We start from the raw sequence: 15,122 nt of genomic DNA, 5'->3' as shown, positions 1-15,122 counted from the left end.
TCATATCCTTTGGCGTATTCTAAAATATTTAATGTCTTGAAAATAATATTACGAGTTTGTAGTATTTTTTTTTTAAATTAACTCATTCATTTTTTTAAATATTCCTTTGCTTACAGTGAAGACTTGTCCGTCATTACCTTCACCAAAAAATGGTCACATGATTTGTTCCAGTGATGACTTTTCCTATTCCACTGTGTGTCGTTTTACATGCAACGCTGGCTATCAGCTGGTGGGATCTAGAAAACGAACCTGTCTAGCAATAGCCTACTGGACTGGAATAGCAACAATATGTAGAGGTACTATTATTTATTCCTTGCAGCAAAATAAACTTTTTTTGTGTTACAGGTTTCCACTACTGGACATTAAGTTCAAATTTATACTCAGTTCTGCAAAAAAGAAAAACTCATCTTACTAGGATAGGAAGTGACAGTTTAAATTAGAAAAATGTATCATTTTTTAAAATTAAAAGCTAAATTACTGAACATTAGAAAGTTATTTTGAAAAAAAAAACAACTATATGTTTAAAAAACATAATAATTACTATTTAAAAAAAAAGAACAAAATGTATATGTTTTTTCATATTTAAAATAAATCTTAGATTTGTACCAATCTTAAAATGTCCCAAAAAGGATTACCCTAATCCATAATTGTATTGAGCTCATAAATCTAATAAGATAACCTCTGATAGAAGTAAACTGCATTAAAAATATAAATAAAAACCTTTACAGAGATAACCTGCCCACCTCTTGTTGAAATTAAAGATGGACTCATCACTCCACAGTCTTGTATGCTACGTGAGGTTGTATTTGGCACTACCTGCCACATGTCCTGTTTATCTGATTACACCTTGAAAGGTCCACATAACAAGCAGTGCACTCCAGATGGCACCTGGTTAGCCACTGGGACAGGGGTGAATCAGTGTATCGGTAAGTTTGAATTGTACTAACTTAAAAATAAAATATGTTTGTGTGTGAGTATAGATATTAACAATTTTCCTTTCAAAATGCCACTCAAGCATGAAAAAGGCTGTTTAAAATAATCATGAAAAAACAACACTTAATAGAATTTAAATAAAACTTATTTCAATGTCTACATACTCCTAGTTGTGTGTAGTGTGCACATTTTTTTTCAAGAATAAAAATATTATTTTTATTTGTTGCCACCATTGTGAGTGGGGGGGGGGGGGGCTGGTAAAGTACTTGGCTTCCAAACTGAGGGATCTCTGGTTTGAATCTCAGTGAAGACTCTGAGATTTTGAATTTCTGGATATTTAGGACCTGACCTTAGTTCATGAACGTAAAGACAGTTGCTAGTTGTTCTGGCCACATGACATCGGCCATCAAAACAGATGACTTATACATCATCCTCCCTATCTTTCCAAATGCTTCAAACAAAGGTGCCTTCACCCCATAATGGGCATAAGCTGGCAGGATTTCCTTACAAATAACAATATTGTACTTGAGGCTGGTGAGGACAGTATGAAAGCACTATTTACCATTCAACAACTGCGCTGGGTCAGACACCTATCCAGCATGGGAGATGACTACATGCCAAAAGCAATCTTTTTTGGTGAGCTTCAAGTAGGACATCATGACTGAGGTGCATCCATAAGTGCTGTAAATATTAACTCAGGAAACATTTTGCCCTTGCTTGCATAGAGGAACGTAGCTTGTAGTAGTTGGCATCTGAAAGAGACATTTATGTTTATGTTTAAGCCTCCTAGTGATAGGAACATATTTTCTAATTTTAGATGAAACTCCTCCTGTCCTGCAATGTCCAGAGAACATTGAGATTGAGGCAGATGAGGTTGAATCTACAACAGAAGTGTCATGGTCAGCACCAGTTCCTGTGGACAATTCTGGTTTCCGTCCTGTGCTTACAGCTGACCCTCCTATTACATCTGGCTCACGATTACCTATTGGAGTAACTGTCATCACTTATAAAGCTGAAGATTTGAGTCAGAATGTTGCCACTTGCAAATTTACGATCAGTGTTGTTGGTTAGTTCAGTTAAATGCTTCTGCTGTTATAAAATGAGTAAGATAGTATAACAAAACATTTTATCTTACATTGTGAATAGTATTTCAGTTCAATGTAATGAAATTTAAATCAATGGATGTAAAACTGTTTGGTCATTATGAAAGTACTAACAATGGAGAACAACATTCTTCCATATGAATAGAATAATTGCAACGAAAAACCAGCAGTTTATTTCATCAGTATAAATGTTACTTTTGTACTTTGCAGACAAGACACCACCAAGAGTTGACAAATGTCAGTCACCTTCACCTTTTATTTCCAGCCAAGATACCACAGAAATATTATTGGAAACTCCTCTGTTCTCAGACAACTCAGGCCTTCCTGTTGAAGTTGTATCCTCCTTTAAGCGTGGAAAATTGTTTCCATCTGGCACCACCAAAATAACTTATACAGCTTTTGATAATGCTAACAATAATAGTTCATGCTCTATTGAAGTTACTGTGATTCGTTAGTATACATTTTTTACAAAGTTTCTATTTACTTACTGCACTTTATTTATCTCAGTTTGAATTAGCAAAGCTACTATTGGACTAGCTTAATTAATGTTGGTGATAGGTAAAAGAAATTTGATCTTTTAATTTCTACTTATATTCATGCATTCATTTATGTTCATTTATACATCTTGATGCTTTTCTTCTAAAAAAATGTTGTTTTTTTTCTTTTTGTGAAGGCCTTCATCTGTTGTGTTTTTTGTTAAAAATATTAACATCAAAACATTGCTATATTTTTGTGTTGATTTTTTTTTTTTTTTTTTTTTTTTTAGGCCATCGTTGTGGATCTCCTGTTCCTCCAGTTCATGGTAACATTACTTGTAAAGATGGTGAAATAGGAGTACTGTGTCACATTGTTTGTGATGTGGGCTATGCATTTGCTGTGGCTCCTGCAGAAGAATATTTCTGTGCCTATGAAGATGGCCGCTGGTTGCCACAAGAGAACTTTCCTTTTCCTGATTGTGCAGGTTTTCTTTTCTACACTTTTTTTTTTAAATGCAGGCAATAAATATTTTATAAAATATGTATTTACATATACATTTTTTTTATTTATGCCAAAATACATTTTATAAAAAATTGCTATTTTAATTCATGTACAATTTTTTTACAGTAAATTCTTTCATTAACAAGTTTGATTTTCTTTGAAATTTCAAAAGTTACATAACATTTTTTAAATTTCCTAGTACTAATTGTTGTTGCATATTAGCAGCCTATGGAATAAACAATTGTACATACCTGAAGAATTTTATTCTAATTTCAGAAACTCAAATCTCCAATGAAATAGAGCAACCAGCTACAATAACATTAACAGGTGACCTTTCATGTAAAGATAAAATCTTAATCGACAAAATACAACAAGATCTGGAGGGAAAGATGGAAGACAAAGTAAGTTGTAGTCTTGAAAGATCTAGAGACACAGATAGAAGTCAAACTAAGTTGTAGTCTTGAAAGATCTAGAGACACAGATAGAAGTCAAACTAAGTTGTAGTCTTGAAAGATCTAGAGACACAGATAGAAGTCAAACTAAGTTGTAGTCTTGAAAGATCTAGAGACACAGATAGAAGTCAAACTAAGTTGTAGTCTTAAAAGATCTAGAGACACAGATAGAAGTCAAACTAAGTTGTAGTCTTCAAAGATCTAGAGACACAGATAGAAGTCAAACTAAGTTGTAGTCTTGAAAGATCTAGAGACACAGATAGAAGTCAAACTAAGTTGTAGTCTTGAAAGATCTTTAGAGAAAGATGGAAGTCAAACTAAGTTGTAGTCTTCAAAGATCTAGACAGATAGATAGAAGTCATGAAAGATCTAGAGAGAAAGATTGAAGTTATAGTAAGTTGTAGTCTTGTTTGATCTTGGGGTTAAGGTGCATCCCATGGTAAATTGTAATCAAGTAAGATGTACAGAGAAAGATGAATGACATGTTTTCTACAAGATCTAGAGATAAAGATTTGTTTTCCCCCAAAGTCACTGTTTTTATTTTTCTAATGAAATAAAATGTCTGTTACATTAACTTAGATATTTATTTTTCTTTTCATGATTAGTCATTGTGCGAATAAAGGCATTCATATTTTTTTTACCAAAGTGTGAACAAATGAATTTTTAAATAAAATTAACAGGTAAAAAAAAAATAATTTTCAAAACTAAATGGGTTATTTTTAGATGATCCTGAGACTTTGTAATGTTAAACTATTCAGAATTAATTTTTTTAATTTGCAGATTTTAATTGCTTGTGAAAATGATGTAAGCTGTTCAGTTGCATCTTTAAAAGCAGTATGTGAGGATGAAGAAGGTACAAAGAATTCTTCCTTTAACCTTTTTTTTTTTTTGGGAGCATGTGTTATCTTATCTTAAATTATTTTATATGATACAGACGTTACTTCAAAAAAGAAGATATTTACGTCCTACACGTCATGCATTTAGTCATGCATATTAACAACCAATGACCTAAATTCAGCCAAGTCACTGGTTTTTGTAGCTAGCTCGGGCAACCCATTCCATGCTCTAATAGCACTAGGGAAGAAGGAGCATTTGTAAAAATTTGTCCTAGCATATGGAACAGGGAATGTACCTTTATCTTTGTGTCTTTCTGACTTTTCTATTTAATTTTGTTTTTGTATTTGAAGATTATGGTTCAGTGTTGTATGTATAATTACTACTTTACTTTTAAGTCTTCTATCCTGAAGGCTTTCTAAATTTAGTGATTTTACTAAAGGTGTTACTCTAGTCAAATGGGAATATTCATTTATTATGAGTCTCACTGCTCTATTTTGTGTCTGTTCCAGTTTCTTAATGTTTTCTTGAGTTGAGGATGCATGCATATTCTATTATTGGCCTAACCAAGGCTAATTATAGTTTAGAAGCAATCTTAAATTACTCTGTATTATGCTTTGGGATTTGTATTTTCTTTTACACTTGTTTAACTTCATTCTTTTCAACCACTAGCCAGATCCACTCCTGTTAAACCTAAATCTACTCAAATTAATACAACAGCCTCACTAAACAAACCTACTAAAGAAGTAATAACAAAATACCTTAAACCTTAGTAATAAATTTTCAAAGCTTTAGGAACAAAACAGGAGACTTAGAAATTTTATTAGAATGTGAGAAACCAGACATAATTGCAGGAACAGAAACTTAGAAATTTTATTAGAATGTGAGAAACCAGACATAATTGCAGGAACAGAAACTTGGCTACATCCTGAAATTTATAATGCAGAAATTTCAAATGTAATTATGAAATTTTTAGAAAAGATAGGGCTGATAATCATGGAGGAGTTCTTTTAGCAATAAAAAACACTCTTATAGCAGAAGAAATTACCTTACCTAACTCAAAAAATTTAGAATCAACATTTTGTAAAATTAATACCACCTCAACATCTCTAATAATAGGCAGCATTTATAGACCACCAAATTCTAGTTTAGAATACATGCAGGAACTATGTAATCAGATCGCTACACTTAAAGAGACAAATAAAAATGCAGTTTTTTGGATTATGGGTGATTTCAACCTACCTGATATAAATTGGAAAACACTAACCATAGATAAACACCAAAACCTTAAGGACATAAATGAGCTTTTCATAGAAACTTTACACAACCTAAGTTTAGATCAAATCATTAAAAAGCCAGCTAGATTAAACAACACATTAGATCTCTTCTTAACCAACAGACCTGGATTAGAAGTTTATTTTGATATTATCCCTGGTCTATCAGACCAAGAGATTATGAAAATACACAGTCAGATAAAAGCAGTAGCCAATACAAAACCCAAAAGAAAAATCTTACTCTGGAATAAATGTAACCTAACACAACTACACCAAGCTGCATTAAACTTTCAACAAACATTCTTATTAGAAAAAGACATCAACCAACCAGTCGATGACCTCTGGAATTTCATTAAAAACCATCTTAAAAGCATTATAGAAAATCATATACCAACTAAATACACATCAAACAAAATAAATAAGTGCTGGTTTAATAATAAACTAAAGAAGCTTTGTAAACAGAAGGAAAACCTATATAGAAAATTTAAAGAAACTAAGGCAGAAAGAGTTTACAAAAAATTTATAAAAATTAAACACTTAACCCAAAAAGTAAGCAGACAGCTGCAGAGTGAATACATAAACAATGTAATATCTAAAGATAACAACAAAAACCTATGGTCATACATTAAGTTTAAGAAAATGGAAACAACAGGCATAGCGCCATTAAAAGATGAACATAACATAATACATAATGATAATGAAACTAAAGCAAACATCCTAAACAAATACTTTGCATCAGCATTCTCAGCCCCAGGAGACAAAGACATATTACTGAATTTGAACCAAGTAGACATAGAAGATATAGTATTACAAGAAAATGGAATCCAAAAACTATTAGCCAACACCAAACCAAATAAAGCGTCTGGACCTGATGGTATTCCAGCTAGATTACTCAAAGAACTAAGCAATGAGCTAGCCCCAGTGTTCAAAATACTCTTTCAGGCTTCGCTTAACCAGGGAAGAGTACCAAAGGACTGGAAAGAAGCTAATGTCACCCCCCCCCCCCTATTTAAAAAAGGAGAAAAATCTGACACAGGAAACTACAGACCAGTATCACTTACCAGCATCACATGTAAAATCCTAGAACACATAATATGTAGCAACTTAGACAAACATAATGTTCTCACCCCATACCAACATGGCTTTAGAAAATATAGATCATGTGAAACACAACTAAAATTATGCGAGTGGGATATAAGGCAAAGGGTGTCCCCGTCAGACTTGGCGAGTCAAAGCTTGAAGAGCTGGACAAGTTCACGTACCTTGGCAGCATCATAACAAATGATGGAGATGCTTACCATGATGTAGCATGCCGAATAGGAAAGGCAGGGAGCATTTTCCAAAGGCTGCAGCCTATTTGGACTAGCCAAGCCATTGGACTCGAGACAAAAATACACCTTCTCAACACAATCGTCATTCCAACTGCTACATATGCATGTGAGACGTGGAAGTCATCTGTCAAAATTGAGAAAAGACTAAATGTGGCTCAACAGAGATGGCTGAGACGGATTTTGGGAGTCAGTTACACAGACCGGATCTCAAACAAGGAAATCCTATGCCGAACTGGGAGTCGAACACTTAGTGAGGTTGTGACTGAGCGTCGCATGAGGTTTGCGGGACATGTTCTACGTCAAAATGAACTACGCACACCAAGAGTTGCGATAACATGGAAGCCAAAACGAGGAAAGCGCAAACAGGGACGTCCTCGTATTACCTGGCGACACACCTTCATGGAGGACCTCAGAACAGTGGACACCAGATGGGAAGAGGCTTCAGACATTGCCAGTGACAGATCATTATGGAGACAGCTTGCCGCCCAATGCGCCGAACGGCGCGGGAGGACCTAAGTCTAAGTCTAAGTAAGAAACACAACTAATAGGACTAATTGATGATTTTTCAAAAGGTTTAGATAATAGTGAACAAATAGATGCTATCTTACTAGATTTTTCTAAGGCTTTTGACAAAGTTCACCACCATAGTTTGCTTAAAAAATTAAAATATTTCGGCATTAATGGTCCACTGCATCAGTGGATTAAAGATTTTCTAATAGGGAGAGAACAAACTGTAATAATAAATGGCTCTAAATCAACACAGGTAACAGTAAACTCAGGTGTACCTCAAGGAACAGTCTTAGGTCCACTACTATTTTTAATTTACATAAATGATTTACCAAATTGCATTACTTCAGGAACAAAAGTCAGATTATTTGCAGACGATTGCATAATATATAGAACAATAAAAACAACACAAGACACAGATATTTTACAAAGAGAATTAGATGAATTACAGAAATGGGAATCAAATTGGAGCATGTCTTTCCACCCAGAAAAATGTCAGTTGTTAAGAGTAACAAAAAAACTAAAACAAATTAATTCCACTAATCTTATTCATGGCAAACCATTAACACAGACTAAAAACGCAAAATACCTAGGGGTTATAATAAATGAAAAACTGTCATGGAATCCACATATTGATGAAACTATAAAAAAATCAAACAAAGCATTAGGATTTATTAAAAGAATTTTCTATAAATCAAATAGGAACATAAAACTAAAATGTTATTTAACTTTGGTTAGGCCAATAATAGAATATGCATCCTCCATTTGGGACCCCTCAACTCAAGAAAACATTAAGAAACTGGAACAGACACAAAATTGAGCAGTGAGATTCATAACAAACGAATACTCACATTTGACTAGAGTAACACCTTTAGTAAAATCACTAAATTTAGAAAGCCTTCAGGACAGAAGACTCAAAAGTAAAGTAGCAATTATACATAAAACCAAGCCCGGGTGAGAAAGGAGGAGGGTTTGGCGTGGGGCTAGCGACCCCACCCTGTAAAACCACTATTGCTACAGAAATGGCAAACTCGACACATAATGAAAACTATACATGCGGCGAGGGCGGCCAAACCCTGATGACGGTGTTGGATCAAAGCCAACTGGAAGTCCAATACCCGATACATGGCAAGCCTTTCAACGCAAGGAAACCGACTCTTATAGGCACGTGGAATGTTAAGAACCCTGAATCAATGCGGTAAAATGGCCTAACTTTTAAGAGAGTTTCACTCTTACCGGCTGGACATCCTTGGGATCTGCGAGATGAGGTGGACATCAAGTGGACAAATAATCAATGATGGCAAGATAATAATATATTCAGGACATGATAAGGAGCACATTGGTGGTGTAGGAATCATCATGTCTAAAATAGCAACTTCAGCACTAATTGCTTGGAAGCCGTTCAGTGACTGCATCATTACAGCTCGACTCCTAACAAAGCAAATCAAAGTCACTACCATCCAAGCATATGCCCCTACAGAGGATGCAGAAGATACCATCAAAGATAATTTCTATAATCAACTACAAACCACACTTGATGAAACTCCTACTCACGACCTAATTCTACTGATGGGAGACTTTAACGCCAACCGAACTGGCTTTGAACATATAATGGGACCATATGGCTCTGCAGAAAACATCAGTGATACTGGCGAGCGCTTGATTTCTCTCTGCGCATCCAATAGCCTTTCAATTGGAAACACATATTTTAAGCACAAACAAATACACAAAAAAACATGGCGATCACCAAACAGAGAAACCTTCAACGAGATAGATTACATTTACATCTCCAAACGATGGAGGTCATCTCTGTTAGACGTGCGGACCCGCAGAGGAGCGGATATTGGCTCAGACCACAACCTTGTCAGTGGCAAATGTAAGCTCCGATTGAAACGCCAACCAATAATGAGGAGAGCTATGAACCAGACTGCCTTTGGTATTCCATGGCATGAACAAAGATGAGAGGAAAGAGGCCAAACGTAGACGAGATCAGAAAAATGAAACACAGAATCGCAGCCTAGCGGAAGAAGCCTATAGGGAAGCAGATCTGAAAGTAAAGAGAAGCCCTCTGCGAGATAAACGGGACTGGATTGAGCAGAAGGGACAAGAGGCACAAGCAGCTGCAAGCAGAAATGACACAAAAACCCTCCATCGTATTGTCCGAGATCTCACTGGAGCAAAGAGTGGACATGGGGCACCGATACAAGACAAGCAAGGCAAAACTTTGTTAACGAAAGAAGAACAGGATGCAAGATGGGTAGAGCCCTTTAAAGAGACACTTAACCAACTGTCGCCAGACCTAACTTACATATTCAAGGACCCCTCTCCAGTCCAGACAATGATCTCAAGGTCAAGACAGACCCAATAACTGCTGAGGAGGTTACCACGACCATTGCAGTGTTAAAGAATAACAAAGCACCAGGACTAGACATGATATCAGCAGAAATGCTAAAATATGGGGGACAGTGCATTGTTAAATGAATGACTGATCTCTTAAATCTCTGTTGGCGAACTTCAAAAGTCCCAGAGGACTGGCAAAAGGAAGTGATTGTAAAGCTTCCAAAAAAGGGCAATTTGGCAGACTGCAACAACTGGAGGGGCATTACTCTCCTCTCTGTCCCAGGCAAAGTTTTCAGCACTGTTTTGTTGAGACGGCTTCAACAGTCTGTAGATGAAAGGCTCAGAGAAGAACAAGCAGGTTTCCGAAGAGGCAGATCATGTACAGAGCAAATTTTCATTCTACGAAATATCATAGAACAAAGTCTTGAGTACCAACAACGGCTAACGATCAGTTTTGTGGACTTCAAAAAAGCGTTTGATAGTGTCCACCGAGAATCACTATGGAAAATAGTTAGAGAATACGGTATCCCAGAAAAATTCGTCCAGATCCTACGACACCTTTACAGTCAGTCTAGTTGCTGCATTAAAACAGTAGAGGGAACAACAGAGTTTTTTACAATTGAGACAGGTGTGAGACAGGAGTGCATCTTATCTCCCTTCCTTTTCCTCCTAGCCATCGACTACATAATGAGGAGAGCTATGAACCAGACTGCCTTTGGTATTCCATGGCATGAACAACTCTGATTGACGGACTTGGACTTTGCTGATGATGTTGCACTACTCGGGGCTACAAATAAATGCATTCAAGAAATGACGGAGAGCCTAGACAGAGAGGCACCCAAAATTGGCCTCTGCATAAACTTGGATAAGACTAAAATTATGCGAGTGGGATATAAGGCAAAGGGTGTCCCCGTCAGACTTGGCGAGTCAAAGCTTGAAGAGCTGGACAAGTTCACGTACCTTGGCAGCATCATAACAAATGATGGTGATTCTTACCATGATGTAGCGTGCTGAATAGGAAAGGCAGGGAGCGTTTTCCAAAGGCTGCAGCCTATTTGGACTAGCCAAGCCATTGGACTCGAGACAAAAATACACCTTCTCAACACAATCGTCATTCCAACTGCTACATATGCATGTGAGACGTGGAAGTCATCTGTTAAAATTGAGAAAAGACTAAATGTGGCTCAACAGAGATGGCTGAGACGGATTTTGGGAGTCAGTTACACAGATCGGGTCTCAAACAAGGAAATCCTATGCCGAACTGGGAGTCGAACACTTAGTGAGGTTGTGACTGAGCGTCACATGAGGTTTGCAGGACATGTTCTACGTCAAAATGAATTACGCACACCAAGAGTTGCGATAACATGAAACCCAAAATGAGGAACGCGCAAACAGCGGCGTCCTCGTATTTCTTGGTGACACACCTTCATGGAGGACCTCAGAACAGTGGACACCAGGTGGGAGGAGGCTTCAGACATTGCCAGTGACAGATCTTTATGGAGACAGCTTGCCGCCCAATGCGCTGAACGGCGCGGGAGGACCTAAGTCTACATATACATAAAACACTGAACCATAATCTTCAAATACAAAAACAGAATTTAATAAAATACTCTGAAAGACACAAAAATAAAGGCACATTCCTCGTCCCATATGCTAGGACAAATTTGTACAAATACTCCTTCTTCCCTAGTGCTATTAGAGCCTGGAATGGGTTGCATGAGCTAGCCAGGAAAACCAGTGACTTGGCAGAGTTTAAGTCATTGGTTAATATGCATGACTAAATGCATGACGCGTAGGACGTAATCGTCTTCTTTTTGAAGTAACGTCTTTATTATATAAGATAAGATTTTCATGAGAAATGCATTGTATTTGTCATCTTTTTAATAAACTAAAATTTATAATTATCTTTTTTTTTCCTTCAAATTCTAGATTTTAATAGAATTCAACTAATACCTGATAAATCCAGAAGTAAAAGATTAATTAAAACCAGTGGAAAGCAGTCAAGATTAAAAAGACATGTTGCTAAAAAGTCTAGATTGTCATTTGAAATTGTTCTAGAAGGTAATACAAGTAACAAAAGCATCTTTTTGTAACTGTAAGTTTTATAGCTATTACTATTTGCTTTGGATGTGCAGTAAATGTAGAAAATGTATAAGTTCACTTATTTACTTATCTCTACCTCATAAAAGGTTCAGTGAAGAACAATGAGATGAGAACAGCTTCTAGCAATAAGTCTGAATTACTAATGAATATGTTGACAATGTTACAAAATGAGGCCAGTAAAGGCTCTTTGGACCTTTTGGTTGATGATCATATCCTGAAGTTGTCCCAGTTTAGTTATGACCTTGACCTGTTGACCATCAAATGTCCAGATGGTAGTATAGTTGTGAATGAAACTTGTGGTAAGTATCCACATTCTTTATGTTTGGATTATCAAAATGGATTAGTTTATTTATTCTAGTTCATATACAAAAAAACAACAACTACTGGTAATTGTAGTCTTTTGTACAATTTAATTTCTTTTTATCTACACACTTGTAGTTAAATGCCCTGTTGGTACCTATTACGCTAATGAAAACAAGACATGTAGAGGCTGTCCTGTTGGTTCATATCAACATGAAGAAGGACATATCAGTTGTTTGACATGCCCAGCAAACAAAGCCACTGAAAAAGAACAGTCTAAAAGTGAACAAGAATGCAAAGGTAAAATAGCTGTTACTGCTAAAGTTATCCAAAGGATTGCAACTAAAGTTCTTTCTGAAAAAGATATATGAAGGTTTTAGTGAAGTTGTTTATTGTAGTATTTTATTTTTTAGAAGTAGTCATTAGATATGTTATCATTAATTAAAACAACAACTGAAAGAGTATTTTAAAATAATTAGACATTTTCATTGGATGGTAGGATTTTTTATTTTATTTTCATTGGTCAACCAACTGCACTAATTCATCCACAATTACAAATAGCTAGTTATATTAAATAATTTGATAGAAAAGCAATGTCCACTTACATTCAAGACCAATTGAGCATGTCCAATCAATTTTTTATCAATTTCTCTTTCATATAGTTAGGAATATGAATGTTAAACACACATTTTCCTTTAAATTTTCAATAGAAAAATGGCAATATTAGGGAATCATTATAGTTATGCTGTTCTTTTGGTTTGTATCCTGTAAGTGTCATTGCACAGAGGTGCCATGTTGAGAACACTATTCTCTGACAACAAGGACAAGGAAGGCAGCAGTTTTTTGTAGAGTCACCTGTCTCCATTCAGAGCCAACTCGCCATGCATACTAGAAATTCCACTCTAAGGGCCATTGTTTTTGTGTACTACTGTGCACTCATATAGCAGATGGTCAATCATCTCTTCGTCCAGTTAGCAGTGTTGACAACGTGATTTGAAATTCGCCTTGAAGCTTGGTTGAGAGGTTAAATAGGCTTGAACTTGGCTTGGCTGCCTTTGAAGGGATCTCGAGGTTCGACACCCGAAAACACAGAAAACCTTCTCCCAGATACACTCTCCCCCCAATGGTCCACAAATGAGATTGGACCATAGCGATCTGAGCATGCTATAAGCATGAAAATGGAGCTATATAAAAGCTATTTTTGTTAATTTTTAAAAAAAAATTTGGCAAGTATGCTCCAACTGGGCAGTGCCCTGTTCTGACAATCTCTCATTTCTCTGTTCTTGGTTTGTATCAGCATGAAGTCTAGTATAATCCACATGTCATCTCTTTCCCAGTAAAAGTTTCTTAAAGTTAATCAAAAGGCTGTTTCATAAACATTTCTCTCAGTTCTAAAATAACTTCCAATGACTAGCTTATTATCATGCAACAGCACTCAAATTTGTATTGACATATTCATATAAAAAGTTTTTCTTTTTTAAACCATCAGTAATTTAAAAAAAAAAAGAATGACCGTGAAACAGAATTTAAATATTTAAATAGCAAATTTCTAAAGTTGTAAATGAAAACCTGATCAGATCCTTTCAGGTAAAAGCAATTAAATTTAAAAAAAAATGCAGTTTAATATGTTTTTTCATGTTTTTTATTAACATATTTGCATTTTATTATTACTAGAGCTTTTATATAGCGCTACTTTCATGCTTATAGCATGCTCAGAGCTCTTTGGTCCAATCTCATTTGTGAGACCAGTGGGGGGAGGGGGTATCTAGGAGTTGGTTTTCCGTGCTGCCTTTAGGCGCTCAGTAAACACAACTCTGCCCGAGTCAGGTGTCGAACCTTGAGCCCCATCTAGGTAGCCAAGACAAGCCAAGTTCAAGCGCACTTAGCCTCTCGACCACGCTTCCCACCTTTCAAATATTTAATTTCAAATATTTAGTGTGCTCTAGCTTATAACATAAACAGCATGTTACTTAATAAGATTTTTTTGAATCTATTCAGAATGTATTCTTTTTTTCTTTAGCCTTTTGTCCACCTGGATCATTTTCCATGAGTGGACTTGAGCCTTGTGAAACTTGTCATCTTGGTTTTTATCAACAAAACTACTCCTCTACGAGCTGTGTACCTTGTCCTAAAGGACAAATCACTCTACGAAGAGGAAGTAAAACAGACCAAGACTGTGCAGGTCTTTACCTTTTTTTTTTTAGACATCTTGTGAAAAAAGAAAACATAAAGACAAAACATATAACTCATTTATTTAATAATATACTTCTAAAGTAATTTTTTTTCTTTTAGTAGCTTTTCGCTATTTCTCTTTGTATTTATTATTTCTATGTTAAATAAAAATTTTATGACTAATGTATTGTAATATCATTTCTTGGTTTTAAGAAATTATATCATTTAAATTTTTGTTGTATTACTTCATATTTTTTTAATAGTGCTATGCAAGCCTGGTTTCATTGGTAATGATGGGTTGGCTCCCTGCATTCCTTGCCCTGTCAACACTTACCAACCTAAATCTGGCCAGACAGAATGTATCTATTGTCCACCAGAAAGTGGCACAGCTTATAATGGAAGCACTTCAATCATGGATTGTCTTCAGTCAGACATAATTAACATACAAGGAGATCAACAATTTATTTTCCCTTTTGGATGCAGTGATGAACCTTGTGAAAATGGAGGAACATGCGTCTTTAGGAAGGGGATTCCAAACTTTAAATGTCACTGTTTGGCAGACTTTACAGGTTTGTATTTCTTGATTACAAATTTTCTAGGTTAATTAAGTTTTAAGCTGATTACTAGCATCTACTGATATTTTTGTGATGTTAATGTTTGTTTTAGGTACTAATTGTGAAACTAGGATAAATTACTGTGCTTCATTACCCTGTGGTCATGCTGGTTTATGTGTTCCAAAGACTGGTGGCTATACATGTAACTGTAAAGCTGGATTTACTGGTATGTTGGGCTTGT

The 15,122-nt window shown here is 35.7% G+C and overlaps 1 protein-coding gene across 3 annotated transcripts in view; it reads left to right on the top strand.

Annotated features, from left to right (window-relative positions):
* Positions 1–15,122, top strand: part of LOC106060161 (sushi, von Willebrand factor type A, EGF and pentraxin domain-containing protein 1-like) — a 59,597-nt gene that overhangs the window by 15,674 nt on the left and 28,801 nt on the right. For all 3 annotated transcript variants that reach the window (XM_056030190.1, XM_056030188.1, XM_056030189.1), the window contains exons 8-20: positions 117–296; positions 729–926; positions 1,751–1,999; positions 2,247–2,486; positions 2,803–2,997; positions 3,291–3,415; positions 4,247–4,319; positions 11,682–11,813; positions 11,942–12,154; positions 12,294–12,455; positions 14,176–14,337; positions 14,591–14,896; positions 14,994–15,107. In XM_056030190.1, the coding sequence (XP_055886165.1) occupies positions 117–296; positions 729–926; positions 1,751–1,999; positions 2,247–2,486; positions 2,803–2,997; positions 3,291–3,415; positions 4,247–4,319; positions 11,682–11,813; positions 11,942–12,154; positions 12,294–12,455; positions 14,176–14,337; positions 14,591–14,896; positions 14,994–15,107 (2,349 nt within the window). The remainder of the gene's footprint in view (positions 1–116; positions 297–728; positions 927–1,750; positions 2,000–2,246; positions 2,487–2,802; positions 2,998–3,290; positions 3,416–4,246; positions 4,320–11,681; positions 11,814–11,941; positions 12,155–12,293; positions 12,456–14,175; positions 14,338–14,590; positions 14,897–14,993; positions 15,108–15,122) is intronic.

The sequence above is a fragment of the Biomphalaria glabrata genome, chromosome 5, assembly GCF_947242115.1.
Source record: "Biomphalaria glabrata chromosome 5, xgBioGlab47.1, whole genome shotgun sequence".
NCBI lineage: Eukaryota > Metazoa > Mollusca > Gastropoda > Planorbidae > Biomphalaria > Biomphalaria glabrata.
The sequence above is the reverse complement of the archived record's forward strand: the minus strand, read 5'-3'. Positions and strand labels throughout refer to the sequence as shown.